This window comes from Papilio xuthus, unplaced genomic scaffold (assembly GCF_000836235.2).
Source record: "Papilio xuthus unplaced genomic scaffold, Pxut_1.1 DF826933.1, whole genome shotgun sequence".
Taxonomy (NCBI): domain Eukaryota; kingdom Metazoa; phylum Arthropoda; class Insecta; order Lepidoptera; family Papilionidae; genus Papilio; species Papilio xuthus.
Genome location: NW_013531716.1, coordinates 2030029 through 2051438, shown reverse-complemented (window position 1 = coordinate 2051438; position 21410 = coordinate 2030029). Strand labels below are relative to the sequence as shown.

Genomic DNA, 21410 nt, shown 5'->3' with positions numbered 1-21410 from the left:
AATATAATATATATATATATATATATATATGTTTCAGAGTACGACCTATGTCCTTGTCTGACACTACCGGAGTCATTCAAGTCTGCGCTCGCGTCGATGTTGGACGTGAGCTTGCTGCGCGACCCCGCCTTCATGCTCATCGGCGTCTCCAACGTCTTCGGCATGGCGGGACTCTACGTGCCTTTTGTCTACATCGTCGATGCAGCATGTCTTAATGTCAGTATTAGTAACACTTCTCATATAAAAGAAACTTTATATCGATGTAAAATTTATTTGTATGTAACTTCCAGCTTGAATGTTACTAGCAAGAATTATAAAATGTACTATCAAATAGGAATAATTGCTTCAAAAACAGATTTGAATTAAAATCATTATATTATTTTATGGATAAATAATTCAGATTTAAAAAAAATAATTATTGTTAAAAATATGTTTTGCCGACCTTACATATACTTGTCAGTTCAAAAGTTACGACGTCACAATTCAGGTTTCACATTTAATAATGCATACATATTAATAAAATAAGACTGTCTGTATGTAATATCGAAAAAAAAATATGTTATACACATTTTTGGGCACGCGTTTGTTTTGGGTAATCTCCGGAAGGGCTGGACTGATTTTGACGGGACTGGGACGGGAAGGTACCTGATGCACGTGGCCATGTTATAGGCTACTATTTTGTCTATGCTTACGAAGTCGCAGTGGACTGCTAGTTCTTATATAAAACTTTGTTCATGTCTTAATTTCAGGGTGTGGAGCCATCGCAGGCGTCTTTCCTCTTATCAATAATCGGTATTACGAACACGATTGGTCGTATCGCGTGCGGAGCTGTCGCCGATCTGCCGCGAGTCGACGCTTTACTTCTCAACAACATCTGCCTTGTTATTGCCACGGTAAAACGCAACATATTAAAAAAAATAATTAAAAACAAAACCCGATTTGGAAAAGCAAAAAAAAAACAATCGACACCTTTTAAACCTGTCAAAATAAATTGTTATTGCAATTTTTCCAAAACAAAAAAAATTAAGTATATTTTTGGTCATGTACCGGCAGTGGAAACTCACGCTTAAAAAAAACTAACAGCTTCCTTTAAAATATTCTTTTTATTACTAATTGAATTATATAAATTGAAAACGTTTCCAGATATCAGTTGCATTGACGCCGTTCTGTTCAACATACGGCACTTATGTAGCTGTAGCTATCGCATTCGGTATCGCCATTTGTGAGTATAAATTATAATATTAAAAAAAAACAACTAAACTAACTCAACACAACAATTTTACGATATGTAAAAAAGTTCTGTATCATAAAAACATATAAAGAAACTAGCTGTCGCCCGCGACTCCGTCCGCGGGATTAAAAATAGATGTTGACCGATTCTCAGACCTACTCAATATCAAGCCGTTTCAGAGGAGTATGGGAACGAAAATTGTGACACGAGAATTTTATATATAAGATGTCTTCTGAAAAAAAAATACTTAATAAAAGTAAAATTGTAATAATTCCAGCGGGTTACATATCTCTGACTTCGATTATCCTGGTGGATCTTCTGGGACTGGACAAGCTGACGAACGCGTTCGGACTTCTCATACTGTTCCGTGGTGCGGCCGCTATAATTGGATCCCCGTTGGCCGGCGCTGTGTACGATGCTACACGGAACTACGATGCTTCATTTTACATGGCTGCGGCTTTCTTCCTCGCAGCTACTCTCACTTCTTTTGCTGCTCCTTTATTCAGAAGGTAAGGGATAATTTAATCTCTACTTATTTACATAGAAACTACTTGGAAACTTCCATAAAATCGTATAAACTGTGAGTATCCACTGCCTAAACTCTTGTACCAACTCTCCCCCAAGGACTCCGTCCGCACGGTTTGCAAAAAAAAACTTAGTAAGTGGCCTATGTGTTCTTCTAGACTATGTTCTACATCTATGCCAAATTTTATCGAGATCCGTTGAACCGTTCTGAAGATAACTTCTAAGAAACATCCATACATACAAATTTACGCATTTAATTTTCGAGAAGTAAGATTAATAAACTTATTGTATCCCCAGAAAACAAGAAGAAATCCAACAACCATTAGACGTACTGACACCGATCGACGAAGACCTTGAAGAAGGCGAGGATGAGGACCCGGATGACACTCCCATCACGATGGGCGCACACATCGGCCGCGCGCCCGCCATCACGCGCACCGCCGCCTCGCCCTCAGACCCGCCCAGCCCCACCAGCCCCACCAGCCCTACCAGCCCCACCAGCACCAACAGCCCCAGCGAGCGCACGCAGCGCGAAAGTGTACTCTAACACCCTTACATAAAGCTCAAAATACAGTGCAGTGAATACTAAAATATCAAGTGAAAGTGACGTCTAATACCAAAGTACAGTGACTTCTAAATATTATCAACTAGAACAGGCAGTGTGAAAGTGTGCTTTAATACCAACTATTAAGGACCAAAGTACTTTGCAGTGACTACTAAATATTATGAGAACACGAAGCGTAAAAGTGTGCTCTAAGTCTATCACAAAAAGATCAATATACCATGCAGTGATAACTAAATAATATCAAGAAGAACGCACAGTCCAAAACTATACTTTAACACCAATGAATAAAGACAGATATTGAGTGCAGTGACTAATGAGCAATATCAAGAAGCAAACTTGCTTGCTTGAAGTGTGCTTTATTACTTAAGTATAAAGTCCAAATTGCCGTGTACTGAATGAATAGATTCAATCCGTGTTAAGGAGTAAACTACCGTCCTGTATATCATAAACCGCCAGACCTGGAAATTAAATTTGGTATAATACCATACAAAGTTCTTGTATGGTTTAAAATATTGAAAAAAATAAGTTTACACGAAGTTAAACTTACTACAAAGTTTGCAATAAAGTAGATAATTTATATTCGCTTTATTTTAAACATTCACATCCAAAGAAGATATAGACATAATATATAAATAATAAAATAACGCTCTAAAGCTTATATGTAAATAAAAACAATTTTGAATTTAATTAATTTGAGTTCACCGTGTGCTCCGCGAAAATAGTATTTAACTGTTTGATCTTAAAGTTCAAAATGCTTTGTGACATTGCTATTATGGTTTTAAAGCAAATAAATAATTTGTTAGTTTATTATAAAATGACCAAAATATTACAAAAAAAAACTGTATTATGATCGAAACTGTAAATATGTAAACATTTAAAAATAGAACAGAACTTCTAAAAATGTTTTAACTCTATGGACAAACTGCAGTGCAAAAAATATTGGGCATTTTATTAAATGCCAAAAAGGCAACGACTACCATATCTTTTGGTCTCGAAGTTACGAACAAGAAATTTACTCATAAGAATTTAAATGCTCAATTTGTCTGTTTGTATAATGTAAAGATATTTCGTGAATTCTAGACTGACGGTTCCATAAGTACAATGTTTTGACACTTATTTCATAAGTTAAATACTGCTTTTTTTCATTGGCCTTTGATGTTTTAGTAATAAGTAATCCCCCATTACTTTATTCTGTGGACAGACAACTAAAAAAAAAACAATTTGATGATAAAAAAAGTTGTTGCAGTAAAAAAGTCGTATCGGTATTTTCTAAGATTATCCAGAACAAAGAAATACTTTTTTTGGTATATTATTATTAAAGAATTACGTACACTGAAGTTGCGTGTATATAAAGTTATGTTTGTACATAACAATATTTATTTCACTTTATGTATGAAGTTGAAAGTTAAATTAGTTACTGTTTCTTGTATATCTTATGTATTAAAACATCATTGGTTAATGTGTACAAAATAAACTTTACCTTAACTGGCTAAGATTAAGTAGTTGCTTAACTTTTAACCCTCTTACGTGTGAATTAATCAATAGAGCTTGTTTCACTAAAACTTATGTAAATATGTATATTTTAACAATTGTTACCATTTCAAAGCATTTTAGTGTCGCAATAAAAAAATAATACTCAATCTTTAAGATTCTTAAAAAGTTAATAAAAAAATTAATGGAGTCCATTAATTATTAAAAATTATTGGCAAGTATTAAAAATGTATTAATGACAAGTATTTGTGCGAACTATAGAATTTTTAGTACTTAATGTGGTGTAAAAATATATAAAAAGCAATCTTTTAATTATAAGTTTTCATGTTTCTATTAACACTTCATATGACGAGGAAATATTAAAAAGTAAACAGCAATGAATTCGTGAAATTATTTAATACAATAAAAAAATAGTCGACCTAGTCAGATTATGAATTGACAATGTTCGCAACCGTACAGCGACATAGAATAGGCTAACATATTCTAAAATTTGTCACCTATTTAGTATTAAAATCTAAAATGATACTACTTTGGACCGAAAGCCTTCAATTAGAAGGTGAATGTTACTATGTAAAAATATCAGGTAGTTTTTGAAACAGGCCTAACTTATGTACTGGTCTGTAAAGTAAATAATGATTAACTTATTTACTTTATCTTATTGATTCGTTACAATTATAAAGTTCTGCTAAATTTATCATTTCATTTGGCTATGAAAATATATTATTCATTTCATTTTATGGTGTTACCATAATATTATGCACATATTTTAAAATATTAATTTATGAATTGTTTTTTTTTTAATTATCTTTTTTGCCATTGACTGGCAAATATCTTGTATGTAAAAATCGAAGATGTGCCATTTTTTATGAACAACTCTACGATGTAAATAATAATGATATATAAAGCAAATGGCAACACAGAGTCAATTCCTTGTGCGTTAACCAAATAATGATTGTCAAGAAGCAGTAGGGTACTTGCCAGTGTATCAATATGTATTTTGGAGATAATATATTTTTTGTCATAGATTTTTATGTCGATAAAGCATAATTTAAATTTAAGCGTGATTAGATAGTTAAAAAAAAAGTTAAGGTCTAAATATAGACAGAAAGTATTATGTGATAAAGATGCTATATAAACAAATGTCATTTATAAATCAGCCCATACATGAATTTATAATGGTGAATGTTAATTTACGTTTGTAAGTTTTTAAGTGTAATTTTATGTAAAAAAAAAGATTGTATTGAAAATAATTCATAAAAAAGTTATTGAGTAAACGTTAACTATTGTTATAGCTTTATGGAAAACCAAAAGTGTTATGTTGTTAAGAATGGGATTATTAAAAAAAAATTGTCATAATTAGTGACCATGAGCGAGCAAGGGTTATTATATAAAATCATTTATATGCCAAAATGCAGTCCATATAAATATAAATTGCTTATAAAAAAGTATTTAACATTTCCTAAGCATTGGTTTTCACTTCGAGGACACTTTTATAAAATATCTCTTTCTTTATCGTACTACAAAGGGCATTGAAAAAAAAGTTTTTTTAAGTGTTACGACAGACCTAAGGTAATATTCATTCAGTCTCAATTCCGATTTATAATTAATTCAATATTTAATTTAATACCGACCTATTCGATGTAAAGAGTTATATCTACAAAAAGATCTTATAAGATATGTAACTATTTTCGTGGGATAAGTCGAGATATCTTATTTGGTTCCGTCTATATTTGAACTAAATCATTATAAGAAATGAATATCGATTTTATTTAATCCTCGGTATTTTTTAAATAAGTTTAAAAGTGTGTTTGAAGGAATCATTTAATAATTAATTAATCACCGCTCGCTTGGTGCTTAAATCAATTTGCTGTCGGGAATTTTTTTAATTATGTTATACACAGTATTGGCTGAAAGCATTTCTTATTATATAATCCCTTTGCAAAAGGTTCAAATTAAATGTTTATAAATTGTTTTTAATGATACTAAGTTTTTTTTAGTGTGATAGATGTAAATAAAATTGTAAAATAATTTTATATGTTTTTTTTTTCAGTCTTTGTAAACGATTATTTTTTTAATTATTTAAGCGTAATCGAGGACATTATAATGTCAATTTTATGGTATTTTTGTTTAACTAGGCAAGGAATGTTTACCGACCGGTGTGTGCGAAGAGTATTCACATGTGCCCACACCCCGGTAAACAGTGAGTCGAGGGAACCAGAGGGGGTTTAGTGGGTAGGCTCCTTGTCCCTTTAGGGATGTGGAGAGAGTCCCACATAACCGGAGTGGCTTTCCCCGAGGCACCCGGTATGCGTAACGCATTCCCCCTCTTTAAAAAAAAGGCAAGGAATGTTTTTTAAAGGTTTATTTACAAGGCCTAAATTTCATGATGACATCTAAAAGACTCAAGTAAAATTACGTTATAGAATTTGATTTAGGTCTTTGTTGCTCAAAAACTAAGCAGTTTTTTTCTCTTAGCTATATCATTTTACGGCAAAAGAGAATTAATCTGTGTGGTCATGTCTAAATTTGCAATTTTGTAAACAATTCAGATTTTACTGGCTACGACGTAATTAATTGTATTTCACAGTTTTTACAGCATATTGAATAATTCTTAAATAAAATGGATCAATGTTATGTGTAATCATTTTAAAGTATAATAAAAGATAAAAAAAAATCGGTTGTCTGTAATGACATCAAAATGAAACTTACCATTATATACTTAGGGACCGCCGATTAATGTTATTAATCAGTTTTATGAGCCAAAAAATTAAAAAAAAAATTAGTTATTTTATTGCATTATGTTTGAACCGTTTGCAAATTTGTATCGCGCAAGTCGCTAGCTCCACAGCTAATCGTTATGTCCACCGAGACTTTTGTAAATAAATAATTCATTAAATGATGATGACTGAAATTAGTTGTTTTATTTTAATACCAGTACCTGGATGACCGAGCTGGATGAGCTTTGCTCGGTATTCTTTTTTTAAATTGTGTTTTTTGGAAATTATATTTAAGTACGAATTACTAATAAAATGATGAAATATGAATAATGTTTTTCGATCTTACCGATAGAAAAACACGAATAAAATGACATTTTCTAAAAATGATTCCTAGCTAGATCGATTTATCGCCCCCGAAACCCTCTTTATACTAAATTTTATGAAAATCGTTGGAGCCGATTCCAGACATATACACACTCACAGAAGAATTATATATATATATATATATATATGATGAATTTTGATGGGATCTGGGAATGGTTTAGATTCACAATTATGTCCGCTGGACAATGTTTTTTTAATTTATTAGTAGTTGTTAATTTTGGAATGTTTTACATTGGATCCGACAGACGGCGCTACCATCGCAGTGTCAAATTTTAAATAATATTCAAATTTAAGACGTGTAGACAGGACAACGTCTGTCGGGTCCGCTAGTATATATATACAAGAATCGCTCATTTAAAGATAAAAGATAGTATTTATAAGTAACATCTACCGGAACTGCGGAAGTAAACTGAAATATGTGTAGGAACACTAGTGTAAAGTATACAAAACAGATTTCATTTTTCAATTAGACTTTGTGGCGTTTACTTATCGATTTCGCTTGACACAAGATCGGCGAAAGTTCACTGAGCTGACGGCCTACCTCCATTAAATGGAGAGGCACCTCGAGAGAGAGAGCGTCAAAAAGTGGGTAGACCAATATTACTACCTAAAACATTTTTTCACACCTACCGCATCACTTTAGTCACCCCCCGAACATGTGTCATGCAACAGCATTGTAATACTGGGTAATCAAAAAGCCCAATTGTGGTAATAATCACGTTTCTTTTGTTTGTAATAGTAAAATCTATCCATTTTTTATAAGTTTGAAAACTAGTGAAGTGTTGTTGAACCTGTTCCATTCCATCTGCAACTGAAACACAAATAATGTAAGTAACCAATTTATTTAATGACTGAGCTACCGCATTTTATTAAGGATATTACTTAGTTTCGCCATCAAGGTATAAAGATTCAGTGCCGGTGTTGTGGTAGAGCGTGGTTAGGCGACCGCCCAGGGCGCTGGACAGAAAGAGGCGTCGCAGATCTGCGAATTGTAGTCTCACATCTCCTGCGTCTGAGAAATTTCGCTCAGAGTGCTAATAGACCTAAAACCGCAATTGCATGGTTTCATAATAATTTTATATAAAGTGTTACAGGCCTCTGCTTTAAGGCGCTATGTTTATCTGCACTTTGTCTACATACACTATATATTTCAACGTAAACCTACAACTAAAATCTGAGTATTACAATATCAAAGTTACCTAAGATAATTGTGACAAATATGACGAAATGACCTACTATATTACGTCATACATCTGATCTAGATATAAGATGGCATTTATAAAATTGACTGATCAATTCGCGTTTGTCTGACCTCGAGGTTAATCGCTACGAGTCTCGTGTATCGCACGATGTCATAAAATGGGAGGCTAATTCATTCTTACTACAGGACAGAACAACTATGCCTGATATAGATTTAATGTTTTTTAAAGAATTAATTGAAAGAAATAGTTACATTATGAAGCTAAAAAGTTGTTAATTGTAATAATTTGTGCTTATTGTTGACAAGAATATATTACTTTGTTTCACAAATCAGCCCACATGATGTAAATATACATTTTAATAAGCAACGCATGAAATTTTACGACTCATTGATAACTTTGACACATGTGACCTACTTTTGTTAAAGAAGTCTATTTATTACATTAATATTAAAGTTAATCTTAAATAATAATTATTCTTAGTTTATGTTGTATTACGAATATAAAATTATATGAATAATCTAATGATACAGTTAGAACTAGCGAAATATACACCATTTCTAAGTAAATAGAGAACAATCGATAATAAACAAATCAAATAGCAAGGCTTATGAACTAGTTTACTCGGAAGGTTACAAATCATTGTGAGTTCAGACGTCTTTTGTATTCTCATTCATCTACTCGTAATTATTATAACCGGATTGAATACAATTATTTTATAAATTTTAAACGTTAGTTTCCAATACCTGAAGATTACATTAATCTGGTTCTTGGTACGAGAAACATGACAATACTAACAGTCGCCCGCGACCCCGTCCGCGCAGAATTATAAAAATCCATTATATTATAGAAGCCTATGTATTATTCCAGACTAACTTTTATATGTATGCCAAATTAAATCGAGGTATGTACGTTCAGCCGTTCTGAAACAAACATCCATCCATCTATCTAAACATTCGCATTTATAATATGAATAAGATGATTACCTCATGTGTGATTTTTAAGTGTAATGGATAAATTAATCGTTTAAAAAAAATAACAATCCGAGCGACCTCTATCTGAGCGTACTGTATGACAGCAATTGACCTGTCAATGGCTGCGCGTGCATTCACTGTAACAGGTTAATTTGTTACGTCAGCAGTTCAACACTTTCAATGAATTCCGATGAAATCAGAGGAAGGTCTGTTAAGCACAGCACAGGCGGTTGTGTTTTCCGCTCGGCTAATGTTCCGACCTCGCACGTTTTGTTCCTTGACGTGGCAAGTTCTAGACATTTCTTACTGTTCAGTTAAACGCTTTAGAATGTTTCAATTGTTTATATTTAATTAACCACAAGCAGTTTTTATATTTTATTAAAATACAGTCGAACATGATAAACGAGAAACCTTTAGAAATTAGAGGTCCCTTACTCTTGCTATATTCAGGTTTGACTTTACATGTTATTTAAATTTTTGTTTTCATTGAAAAACAAAAGAGTAGCGGTTCTTAAATTGAGAAAGTTGAGAAAACTTGATTCCTCATCATCTCCTTGGCCTCTATTGATCTTACACCGTAGAGTCGGACAACTAGGATTTTGTTCATCGATCTATCAATCGTCATTCGACTTAGTTGAAGTACAAACTAAATAAAAATAAATTTCAGCTTAATACTTTCGCGTGTTCTTGACAAAAAGGGTCTTGTCAGACAGACGAACCGTCAACAAAGTGATCCTATAAGGGTTACGTTTTTTCCTCTCGAGGTACGGAACCCTAAAGAATCTTTAAATTTTGAATGAATGGTGAAACAAAGTTCATTTAATCGCGTATGTTTTAACATCACATCTGCGTCTGTTTATGTTAGCCCTTGAGCAGTACTTGGGACTGAGGAGCAGTTATAGTATCTGTTCGCACTGACATTAATTGCAAACAAGTTCCTTTTAAATTAGTTTGAAATGTAAATATAAAGTTTTACTTAAGAAAATCTGTTAGTGTGTGAAAGGTGACAATACGGTGGTCGATTTCCCGGATGAAAATCTGTTGCCTAGACCACACATAGAATAAAGACAGGGAGACGATGATTCATATGTTATAAAAACTGTACCTGCATTGTCTCACAAGAAAGCTACATTAGATTTAAGAAAAAACTGTTTTAAACGTCAACTAGTCGCTTTCAAGCATTAAAAACCGGATCATAGGTTACTTAAAATTCTATACCACTTAACATGTTGTTAAATGTGTTATATGCAATGAATTCCAATTTACAATATATTACTTAATAAATAATCAATAATTCAATAAGAAATAAATATCATTTTATATTTGCAAATAACTTTCTTTATATTTCCGATAATTTATCCCCCTAACTTTCCTTCAAAGACAATCGGTGCCATCTACGATTGAAATAGTCACAAAATCATTCTCCTCACATTCACAGCAACGTTAACGGGATAAATAGTGATGTGCGTCTACATTATCGATGTCATATCGATAATGTGAACGCGGACAAGGTCATTGACCGCTGGCTCGTGCAACTATGTGCTTGCGTTACATCAGCCGGCCTTGTCGGACACGGAACAATGATCTGACTGTAATGACTCCAGCGCCTAACACTCACACAGTGCTAGATAAGTTACCTTGAAAATTTCTGCGAAAAAAAAAATTGTCTTGAATTGATTGACACAAGAATAAGGCAGAGATGAACAGAGCTGTGACTGTGGGTTTTTTTACTTAGTTTCGGTAAAGTAACTACAATATGTGTTACCTAATTTTGGGAGCAAGGACCAAGAAAAGGCTAAATATTGCGATAGAGAACTGGAATTAAGTAACTAATATAAGTGTAAAAAATATTAAGTTCGGTAAATATATTTAAGGTGGTGTCGTTCAATATAAAAAAAGTAAATGTCATACGTTCTAACACACCTCTTGTAAATTTAAATGTAGCTAGTCAAAAAATGTTGTACGCATATTTAATCGGTTGGTCGCCTCAGTCAAGGCCGCATTAGCAATGAACTTGAAGTTAACTTGAAATAATGTTTTAATTTAAAGAATACATTTAATATAGTGCTCAAATGAAAAAAAACCTAAAGTAATTATGATTTCGATAACACATGCTGTGCTATTGTGTAATTCACTTCACTACACTTGTGTAAACCATTATATGCATGCGTCGTAAATAACTTCAAAATAATTTTTTGGAAAGAAAAGAAAAATATTTTTTTTGTTGCGTTGCGATACCTTTGATCCCTTTTATTTATTTCTTTAACACACAGCAACTATTTTTATTTGCTTTAAAATTATGTAAGGCAGCTTCTTGCTTGCAATGTAAATAAGACGTAATTTTACAACGAAATTACGTCGGCCATTAAAACGTGCAGACGTATAAAAACTTTTCAGGGCCTCCGAGTTTTTGTGAGGTAAATTTAAGCTTAAAGGAAGACGCAATTTCTAAAGAGTAATGTTTGATGTACAAATTATGCAATTAATTTTATTACTGTTGTTCCCGGCACGTGTAAGTAAGAATTCGGTAAAAAATAATGTAAAATCTTACACTTGTCGTTTTGCTTTGTCTTCGCGGCTGTGTCTTGTATGAATATCGTACATAAGTAATTTTTTTTATAGTATATGTTCGCAAGCGAGCAAACTGCCAAATGAATTCTCCGAAATCTCGAAGCGATCAGTGGCCATAGACATCTGAAATTGCAGATGCGTTGCCTACCTAGCATCGACCAAAGAGGGGATGTAAAGAAATAGGTACCGACGACATCTCTTCCATTGTTCGTCAAGCGATTTTGGCCTCGATGCAATAGGAGTCTCACACACAGTGGAAATCCACTTTTACAAGCTAAACAAGCACATACTGTTAGATCATCATCATCAGCTCAGTATACATTCCCACCGAGGGGCTCGGAGCCTAACCTAAGTTAAGGGTGATTAGGCCATAGTCATGGTGTTTTCCTTCACCGTAAGAACGTCTGATAAATGTACATATGTAAACCGGAAATCGAAAAACACATTCGAACCCAAGACCTGCAGATTGCAAGTCAAGTGCTTGAACAATGAGCCACCGATACTCCTATTGTTAGATAAGAATGTTTAATTGCTCCTATTAATTATAATTATTGTACATGTCCATCTTATGTTTTACAATTTCTGTTGTATATGTATGTTGTTTAATCAAAGTACTTAACTTTCAGTTTTGAAGGTTGATTGATCGATTGTTGTCTTTCTATTTAATTTAAATCTTAAATTAACGAACATTAAGAAGAAATTAAACGCTTACTACTATATGTAGGTATTTAAATGTGAATCTCTACAAAAATAGTGATTAGGTAAGCGGTATAACAGCATTCCGCGCTTAAAAAATTACTTGTTGACATAGCGTCAGCAAAAAAATGTTTGTTTACTAGTGTAAGCACACCTTAACTTCAGAACGTGAGTAGCGCCATCATAATGAGCCGCCTGTAACGGTTGTAGACACATTCCTCGCTCCGTGCTATACACGCGGCTAAAAATAAACAAACCGATGCAGAAACAAGACGCCTCATCACCTCCACCACGCACAACGATACGATACACGCTCACGATAACTACGTCACGACACGCCTTCCATTGACGAGTCGACACATATTTACAAATCCTTTTACTAACACACACGGCAATGCAGATATTATGAAAGACGTAACTGAAACAGTAGACAATTGTAAAGTTTCATAATGAATGATGTAATACCACCACAGACTTGCACCAGACAAATTCTTGTAAACGATTGATTTATTGCCAGTACAAAAAAGTAATAACGAATTTGTCCTGTAATGACCTTCGCTGTATTGCTAAAGTTATTAAATATAACTCTACTCGAAGGAAGTTTTATTATATTTATTGTTTAATTCAGAAATCATCGTCATCTTCTCACAGTCACTTTCCCACTAACGTAAGGTATTGACACCAAGTTTAAAAAAAAAAAAATACCAACCGCCTAAATGTTTTATTTAATAATTGTATATTTCTCCTAGGTAAAATATATTCGCATAAAATAAACCGTTATAATACAACATTTTCATATTTAAAAACAAGCAAAATCAGCTTCCTGCATTTTTAAATTGTACTTAATTTGATTTTTTTTAAACTCATTGTAAATTAAATTGCCGAAAATTATTTTAAATTACGTTATTATTAAGGCGATTGATTAAGAGGGCCAAGGTTTCCGTTGTGCATGTAGTAAAAGGATAACATCTTAATTTTTCAATAAAGTAACATAAAGAAAATATTAAATTTATAAAAATAATGTTATATTAAATTTTTAAGTTATGCTGTACAGTTTTTTTTTATATCATAAGGCGGCAAACGAGCGAGCGGCCACCTGAAATGGCTGAAATAGGGAAGTGACCGTTGCCCATAGACATACACTATTGCATATGCGTTTCCTATCTTTAATCGACGGAGGAGAGGATGCACAGAAAGAAAATATTTTCCCTTTCCTTGCATCCTCTCACCCGGAAAGTCCACTTCCACTTCCCATCCTTTCCTTATAAGAAAAAGGGTAGGAAGGGAAAGAGGACTAAATTAGGCCTCCGGGACGCACACTCATCAGACGAAACGCGGAACTGTTTCCACTTCACGCCTGTCTTCTTTGTGGTCGTGGTATTTCACACGGAGAGCCGGGACAATTCGCGCGAACTTAGGATATGTTCCATTTCTATTTACAATTGCAAAAATCTAAAGAAGGTTAGTGGTAAACCAATAGATGTCTCTGTCTACCTCAGAATCTTCAAAGGTGTGAATATTTTTTCTACAAGATCAAGTGCAATTTTAGTTGAAGTGGTTCAATTAAATTATATTGTTCTAGTTTGTATCATAAATAAACAGTGATTTAAATAAGTTATAAACAACACATACCAGGAAGTTGTCTCGTATCAAAGATCATGCTTTGAGGAAATAAAACATTTGCGATAGAATAAATGACAACTATACGAAGCGGATATATTATAATATTCAAACTTAATGGGAGCTTTATAGCAAGAAAGCAAGAATATATGTCTTTAAAGAAACAAGCGTATCACCATCTCAAAGGCCGGCGACGCATTTGCGGTTCCTCTGATATTGCAGATGTCCATGGGCGTCGTTGACCCGGTGTTTCCGCTTCTCGTTTGCCTCTTTATTTTATATAAAAAAAAAAACTTTCACGCAGATACAGTTAATTGCGAGCCGCCATAGTGTGTGAATGGCACTATACATGGAGACCGGAACATTTGCACTGCGTCGTCACTCAACCTTATCTTGTTATGATTATAAGAAACGAGCTTTGCTCATTACCAAGAAGTTTATAAAATAATATTTTTTTATCCTTGAACTGTTTATGTAAAGTTGAATGTTTAAAAAATGAAAGTATGAATCGCTTTTATTATACGTATTCTCAAATAAGATAATCACAATTATAATTATAGTTAACTATCTATATTATAGATTCTATAGGTTATTTTATTTATAGGTACTGGCTAATATCCGCGACTTTTTCTGCGCATTGACAAAAGTATTATACAACGGCTTTAAGAAAGGGGCTTCAGATTTACTAATTAACAAATTATTGATGAATTTTTAAAGGAACGAATACCGATTGTAAAAACAAGGGACAATTTATCTTAAACATAATATTTTATATTTAAAACTAAATATAAGAAATTACCAAATACATATTCTAAGTATAAATTATCTCGAACATGCTCTCAGTACGTGGTATCTCTATGTTTTGTAAACAAAAGAATCATCACCGTGAAAAGGGGATCTCGCGTGAATAACTAAATTGAACCGTAGATTTTCACCGCCGTTATTCGTGCATGATTCTCATTATTTTTAAAGTAATTGAGATATCAAAATAATTAAACTTATTTATATAGATTTCGACAGTGAAAATCGACTTTTATATTTTGTACTTGAAGCTTTTCGGAGTTTTTGTAGATCGGAATGTCCGCTCATGAATAAGAATTTCAATTATTCAATTAGTAACGCTATGAACAGCCCTTATTCAATGTTTATTTAACAAAGAAACATGCATTTATCTTTAGACCAATTAAATATAATTAAGCATGTTTTATAACTATTTATATATTATACTAAACTTGTATAAAAACGGCTAAACACTCACGTATATTCGTCCGATGGCGGCACCGACTAGTTTCGAGCCCATCAGGGTGAGTGGGACTGGTATTATTGCGCAGACGCGGCCCGTCGCTTACTGATTGCTGACTGCTTTAATATAAGTTTATTATAATGTCTCACGAAAGTTTAAATAATTTAATATTTATATACTAATTTATAAATATACAACGATTAGAAAAGATTTCCCGATTTTTCTAAGTAATTAATTCTTGTAAATACATAGTTTTTTAGGATTTTGTATAAAACCTAAAGTTTCTAAATACGAATCAGATAACCCTCAATATACAGTCAAATTTCCGGTACAAATATCATTAAAACAATAACATGTGTACATTATTATTCGAGTTAATTTGATATATCTACTTTGTATAAGGAAAACTGTTAAAAAACATAGTTCTAAAAACCCTACAACGACGCAGTTTCCAATGAGTAGATAACATGAATTTATGTACGCAGTTAAGAGACTGTATATAGAAGTTACATGGGATTTACCGTTGCGTAAGTTAAGGATAATTCAAAATAAGTCCCTAATTTATTGTTGAAGTTGAAAAACATAAGTCGTCTAATTAACTCGGCTCATATTATGCTGTATTATCTTTTAATTAGATTGTTTATTTAGATAAATTAATAGGTAAACGAATTAAAGTAATCATTAGTACGTAATCGTTGAACATTCAAAGGGATAGGAATAAATTTAATTTATTAATTACAATGCTACAAATATCCATTTTCTTGATTTGTTTATTCACATTTATTTACTTAACTGTAATTATTTAGTTTACTAAATTTTAATATCTGCAAGGAAAGATTAACGCGTATAAATTTATTATAGGCCCTTTCTACACGCGTATTTAAATACGAAGCTAAACGTTTCAAGGAAATTAATAAGAATCCAGAAATAAAATGATGGCACCCCGCAGCGTGTTTTGATGATTGATTATGAAAAGGGGAATCAATTTATTCTCTGAAGAGTATTTTTAGTGTCATTGACACCATCTTTTGCTTTCGACAATTTTGCATTGAATTAAGAAAGACAAAGTGACTTCTCTAACACTATAATCTAAAGATACGCATTAATCTATCAATCTATGTGTGTCAAGATGTCAATATCAATGTCATCATAAGAGAGAAAAAAAGGAATCTAACTTAGTTAAATAAACATTCTTTCTTGTTTGCTTTTAACTCAATTTTTGTTACTTTTATCACGATACCTAAGTAGGTATTTCAGCTGATTTTAAAAACGTTTATATATTAAATAATAAAAAGATTAATAATTGTTCAAATACTAGAAATAATGGTATTTAAAACATAATCTAAATAATTACTGCAAGTCGAAACGTTTCTTTTGCTTGATTCACTGAGAACCGCATAGAATGAAGAAACGCGCAAGAGATGGTCAAGGAGAGTCGCAAATCTTAGGAATAAGAAAAAGCACAAGGAGAGAGAGAGAGAGAGAGAGACAGACGAAATATTCCACAAAAACAAATTCATTTTAAACACAGCATAATTCTGTCGGCGAGCGACATTGACAATAGCATAATTTACATATTCCTATTATGTAAAATGAAGTAACACAATTACTTTGAACGACAATACTTCTAAAGTTTCTAGAGGAAAACCTGAGGTAATAAAAATTACGTTTCTTGTGTTTATCTTGTGTAAACGATATTCTGACGATTTATTGATACGCATTCTTGATACATTTGCTTTATTTCCTCTTCCTATTTAATATCGATCGATTCAATTTGATATAAAATATATCAAATTGGCCCAATGTATATAAATATATAAATTTTTAAAGTGAAACTATAACTATAACTATAAATATTCTTCCAAATAAAATTTTAAACTACCTATATACATCTTTCGCAGTATCAATACGATAAATGTCTTTGATGTCATATAAACACTCTTCAGGGGGGTTAGAGAAAGTGCATTCGCAATGAAACGATTTCATAGCGAACTTCAACAATGTATAGAACTGACAATAACTTTTTAATCCGTATGGAATCGCTTCGAAGCAAATGCACTTCGTCTAGCCCCGCTGTTATTATAACCGTCTGTTTATTAACAACATTTTTGCAGTGATTTTAAAATGACTCGATACTTGTATCCGAACACAATTACTATCTCTATTTTATACGCAGAGAATGAAAGGGATAGCTATAATTTATTTACCTGATACAACAATGATTTAACATCAAGTTACACGTTATATGTTGTCACTTATATCACACATTTATGTTACGTAATTTACCATGAGGTTCAAACACTATGAAGAGTATTGCCCTAGCATACTGATAGACAAATAGTCACGAGCTATTAGACCTTAAAGCATTCGTGATGAGGACGCGTACTCATCGAATACAAAGACATGGGAAAAGTATTAAGATATAAGTACGTAATACAAGATTCAAACATTATGGTGGCTCGTGACTGCGAGCCCGTATCTAGTAATGGCTGCCAGGCGAGTCCCACTGCAGAACGAGGAAAGCATTCGCATGAATTTGCCGCGCATCGCATTCATCACACAACGATATCTACAATTCAATTTCTATACACCGTTTTGTGCTTTTACGAGTCCGTAAGATGATAACCGCTCACAAATAACTAAACCCAGAGAGTTCTCAACGAATAGAAAAAGTCTAGGCTAACTTATAGTTAAATCTGTATTTACATATTTTATTCAACGTGTATATCAAACAAGTAATATTAAGGTAAACATATTTTTGTTGCTTCCGCGTTTTCTAGTAGGTCTAGTCTAGTCATTTAATTCTGGATTAAAATACCTTTTCAGCGTATCTCTATATACTATTTTTTTTTTAATTTAGATTTAAACTACAATTTATTTTCTTAATTCTTCTGTTACTTGAACAATAGCGATAACCAATATACTTACGAATGTAAATAAAATAAAATAGAACAGACAGTACAGTTTGTCATCTAAATAGTGTTGGTAATTTTCCATTTACTAAATATCGCATTAAATATTAACAGAGGTGCTTAATAAAAAGTAAAAAAATCATACTATTATTGTAACATGTCATAAAAGTTGAAACCTGAATGTGAACAAAACTTGTTTAATTATTAACATAAATTTGAATTCGCATTTTAATGCGCGTGATAAAATTAAAACAACTCTTATTGAGTGATTTAACAAAGTCACATTCGAGATTCTTCGGATAAGAGGTCGAGTCTAGACCTATTTTCGTTTACATAATTTATTTAATATATAAATCTGAATTCAAATATACGATTATATCAAAACGATTAAACTTAAAGCTTTTTTTTGGTGTTGGGGAAGAAATTTTTGAAAGATTCCTTTAGGAAGACTCTCTTTCCCTTCTATGGAATTTGACCCACTAAAAACTTTGTAGCGATACTCAAGTACAATAGAACTCCCTTTGGATTCCTAGATATCCAAAGGGACTCTTCCCACAGGGCTTCTGCACAACCCAGGGAAGATTCCCCCCTTTCGTGCCCTAACACAACTACGACAGCTCAGGACAAGGCCTTGTTGACATCTTTCCGAGACCTTTTGTTACCTAAAGATTCTTAGTAAAATCTTTGTATATTTAAAAAATATACTTGAAATGCAGGTCAAAGTCAAACACCGGGTCATAGCTTCGAATGACGTCAGAGTTCAGGCGTGCTGTGTACGAGGCATTGATAAGATTATAAAGACGTCATAACAACGTGCTTTTGTTTGATAAAACTGTCGAGTTGAACTTATGTCATCTTGACGTTGATTTCTACTGCCAAAAAAATTTATTACCTCTCACATTATTTGCGATTGCTTATCCTTAGTAGATCATTGGGTATTCTAACTTCTTAAGACTTAAATTGTTAAATGTAAACGTTTCAATAATAAAAAAAATATGACGGAAACAAGCAATATAATAGAAAGCGATTGTTTCCGGTTGTACTTTGATTGAATATGATATTTAATATTCAACTTTGTTCACAAGCCACTTCCTCTGGTTCTAACGACGTGTATGTAGCATACTTGGCGTTTAAATTGCTTATTAACCTTACCATAAGTGTACAGAATTTATTATATTTTTTTTTGTTCACGACTTATTGTATAAAAACCACCAAAGTACAAATCGGAATCCATTAGGAACAAAATTTTAAAATATTTACTTATTTTTAGATGTGAAGTTACTAGAAATTTTCATTATTTATTGCATTTAAAGTAATCTTATAATATATTCGTATGTTAACGATTAAAATTAAGAAACTCAACAAATCAAGCATGTTTAAGCCAAACATTAGGCTTTATTTCGCTACAGTATGTAGAAGTGTTCGTAAAATCATCGTACTCTTTTTTTTATAAATAAACGACGGTGATCTCTTTTCATTTAGGAACAGTGTAAAAAGGTCACCGACGCCCATGGACATCCCCAACACCAGAGGAATCATAAGTTATCGGCTTTTATCAAAGAGGTACGCTCGTTTCTTGAAAGTCCCTAAGGCTGCCAGTCCACCAGAGCGGAGCGAGGCAGCGGAGCCGAGAAACGGACTAATGCGGAGTGGAGTTGCGTACTGTGACTGTCCACCGGAGCGGAGCGAGGCTGCGGAGCGGAGTGAGGAAGTAATGCGGAGCGGAGTTGCTGTGTTTTTCAATATGCGGAGCTAGGCAGCAAGTACGCGACGAGTGATTTCGAGCTCCCGGCGTGGGGCGATTGGTTTAGTTCTACGCGAAATGTCAGTGATAGCAGACATGCCATCGAAAAAGTTGATACATTATTACCTTACATTGCTTGAGGAAGAAGAGTTGGAGTCAGAAGAAGCCGAAATACTTACCATATACCATTTGAACAATTCTATGAGGAAACATAGATTTTGGTTAAGAAATCATATCAAACATCGTTCAGAACACAGTGAATATTTTACTTTTTTCCAAACAGCTGATGAAGAAACTTGCATCCCCGCACGTTTCCCCGCTCCGTTTCCCCGCTCCGCTTACCGGTTTTATATGAAATTTTAAACTAGCTCGCAAGTCCCTGTCCACTTAAGAGGAGCGGAGATTTTGTGCAATCCTATTGGTTAATATTTCTCCGTTTCTCGGCTCCGCTGCCTCGCTCCGCTCTGGTGGACTGGCAGCCTAAGACTGTAGTGTTCAGAGTTAAAATATAATATTATAATATTGAGAAAATCCTCGATGACAATGTATTATTGCCACTTTACCATCAAAAATTTGTTGATTTTGTCAGACTTCATCTAATCCGTTAATAATAAAGGGCTTTAAAAAATAATTCTCATACCGCCTTCGCTTGGAATTCCCCGCATTTGCGCGTGGCGCTTAATATCTTTGGGTTTTTTGTAAAATCTTTTTTTTGTATTCAAGTTTTTTATTTAAGTGGAAGTTTTTTTCCAGCATAATAAACGACGTAGATTTTATTTTAATATAAAGAAGAATTGTATTTATTAAACAATCAAATATACGTCTTTATAAGTAATCTTGCGGTCCGAATACTATCAATATGTTTTGCTCACTGTACTTAATAACAAATAAATTATACTGTAAAGCTCTTGCATGTGAATTTGTCCTTGCAACAATTGAAGAAAACATGTAGAAGTAACCTATGTGTTCATCCAGACTACGTTCTGCGCTTGTGACAATTTAATCGAGATCTGTCGAGACTTTCTGATGATACCTTCAAAGAAAAAAACATCCATCCATCTAAACATTCGAATTTATTTATTAGTAAGATATGTATCAGACAATTAGACATGTGTTTGAGACATGGTAACCTCACGAATTAAAGTCAAAATTCACGGTCCAATACTTTCATATTAGTAACCTAATTATTTAATTGGTAAAAATAATAATAACAAAAACATCTAGGCTTTAAACAACTTTCACATTGACTAAACTCTGCTTTGGTAAAAAAATATATTTTGTTATTATTATTATTATTTTCATATACATTTATTTATCATATTTCTAATATAACACATTTCATATCCAAAAAATCGCAATCTTCTTCTTCTTCTTCTTCTCCTTCTTCTCCTTCTTCTCCTTCTTCTTCTTCTCCTTCTTCTCCTTCTCCTTCTTCTTCTCCTTCTCCTTCTCCTTCTCCTTCTTCTCCTTCTTCTCCTTCTTCTCCTTCTTCTCCTTCTTCTCCTTCTTCTCCTTCTTCTCCTTCTCCTTCTTCTCCT

The 21410-nt window shown here is 33.0% G+C and overlaps 2 protein-coding genes across 5 annotated transcripts in view; both read left to right on the top strand.

Moving 5' to 3' along the window:
• LOC106122083 (monocarboxylate transporter 4) overlaps positions 1-5802 on the top strand; it is a 35059-nt gene extending 29257 nt beyond the window's left edge. For all 4 annotated transcript variants that reach the window (XM_013317937.1, XM_013317935.1, XM_013317936.1 and 1 more), the window contains exons 10-14: positions 38-216; positions 750-893; positions 1144-1222; positions 1509-1740; positions 2054-5802. In XM_013317937.1, coding sequence (XP_013173391.1) covers positions 38-216; positions 750-893; positions 1144-1222; positions 1509-1740; positions 2054-2303 — 884 coding nt within the window. In that variant the 3' untranslated portion in view covers positions 2304-5802. The remainder of the gene's footprint in view (positions 1-37; positions 217-749; positions 894-1143; positions 1223-1508; positions 1741-2053) is intronic.
• Positions 5803-7695: 1893 nt separating this feature from the next.
• LOC106122104 (monocarboxylate transporter 3) overlaps positions 7696-21410 on the top strand; it is a 45296-nt gene continuing 31581 nt past the window's right edge. The window contains exon 1 of the mRNA XM_013317969.1: positions 7696-7740. The gene's annotated coding sequence lies outside the window, so the exon portion shown is untranslated. The remainder of the gene's footprint in view (positions 7741-21410) is intronic.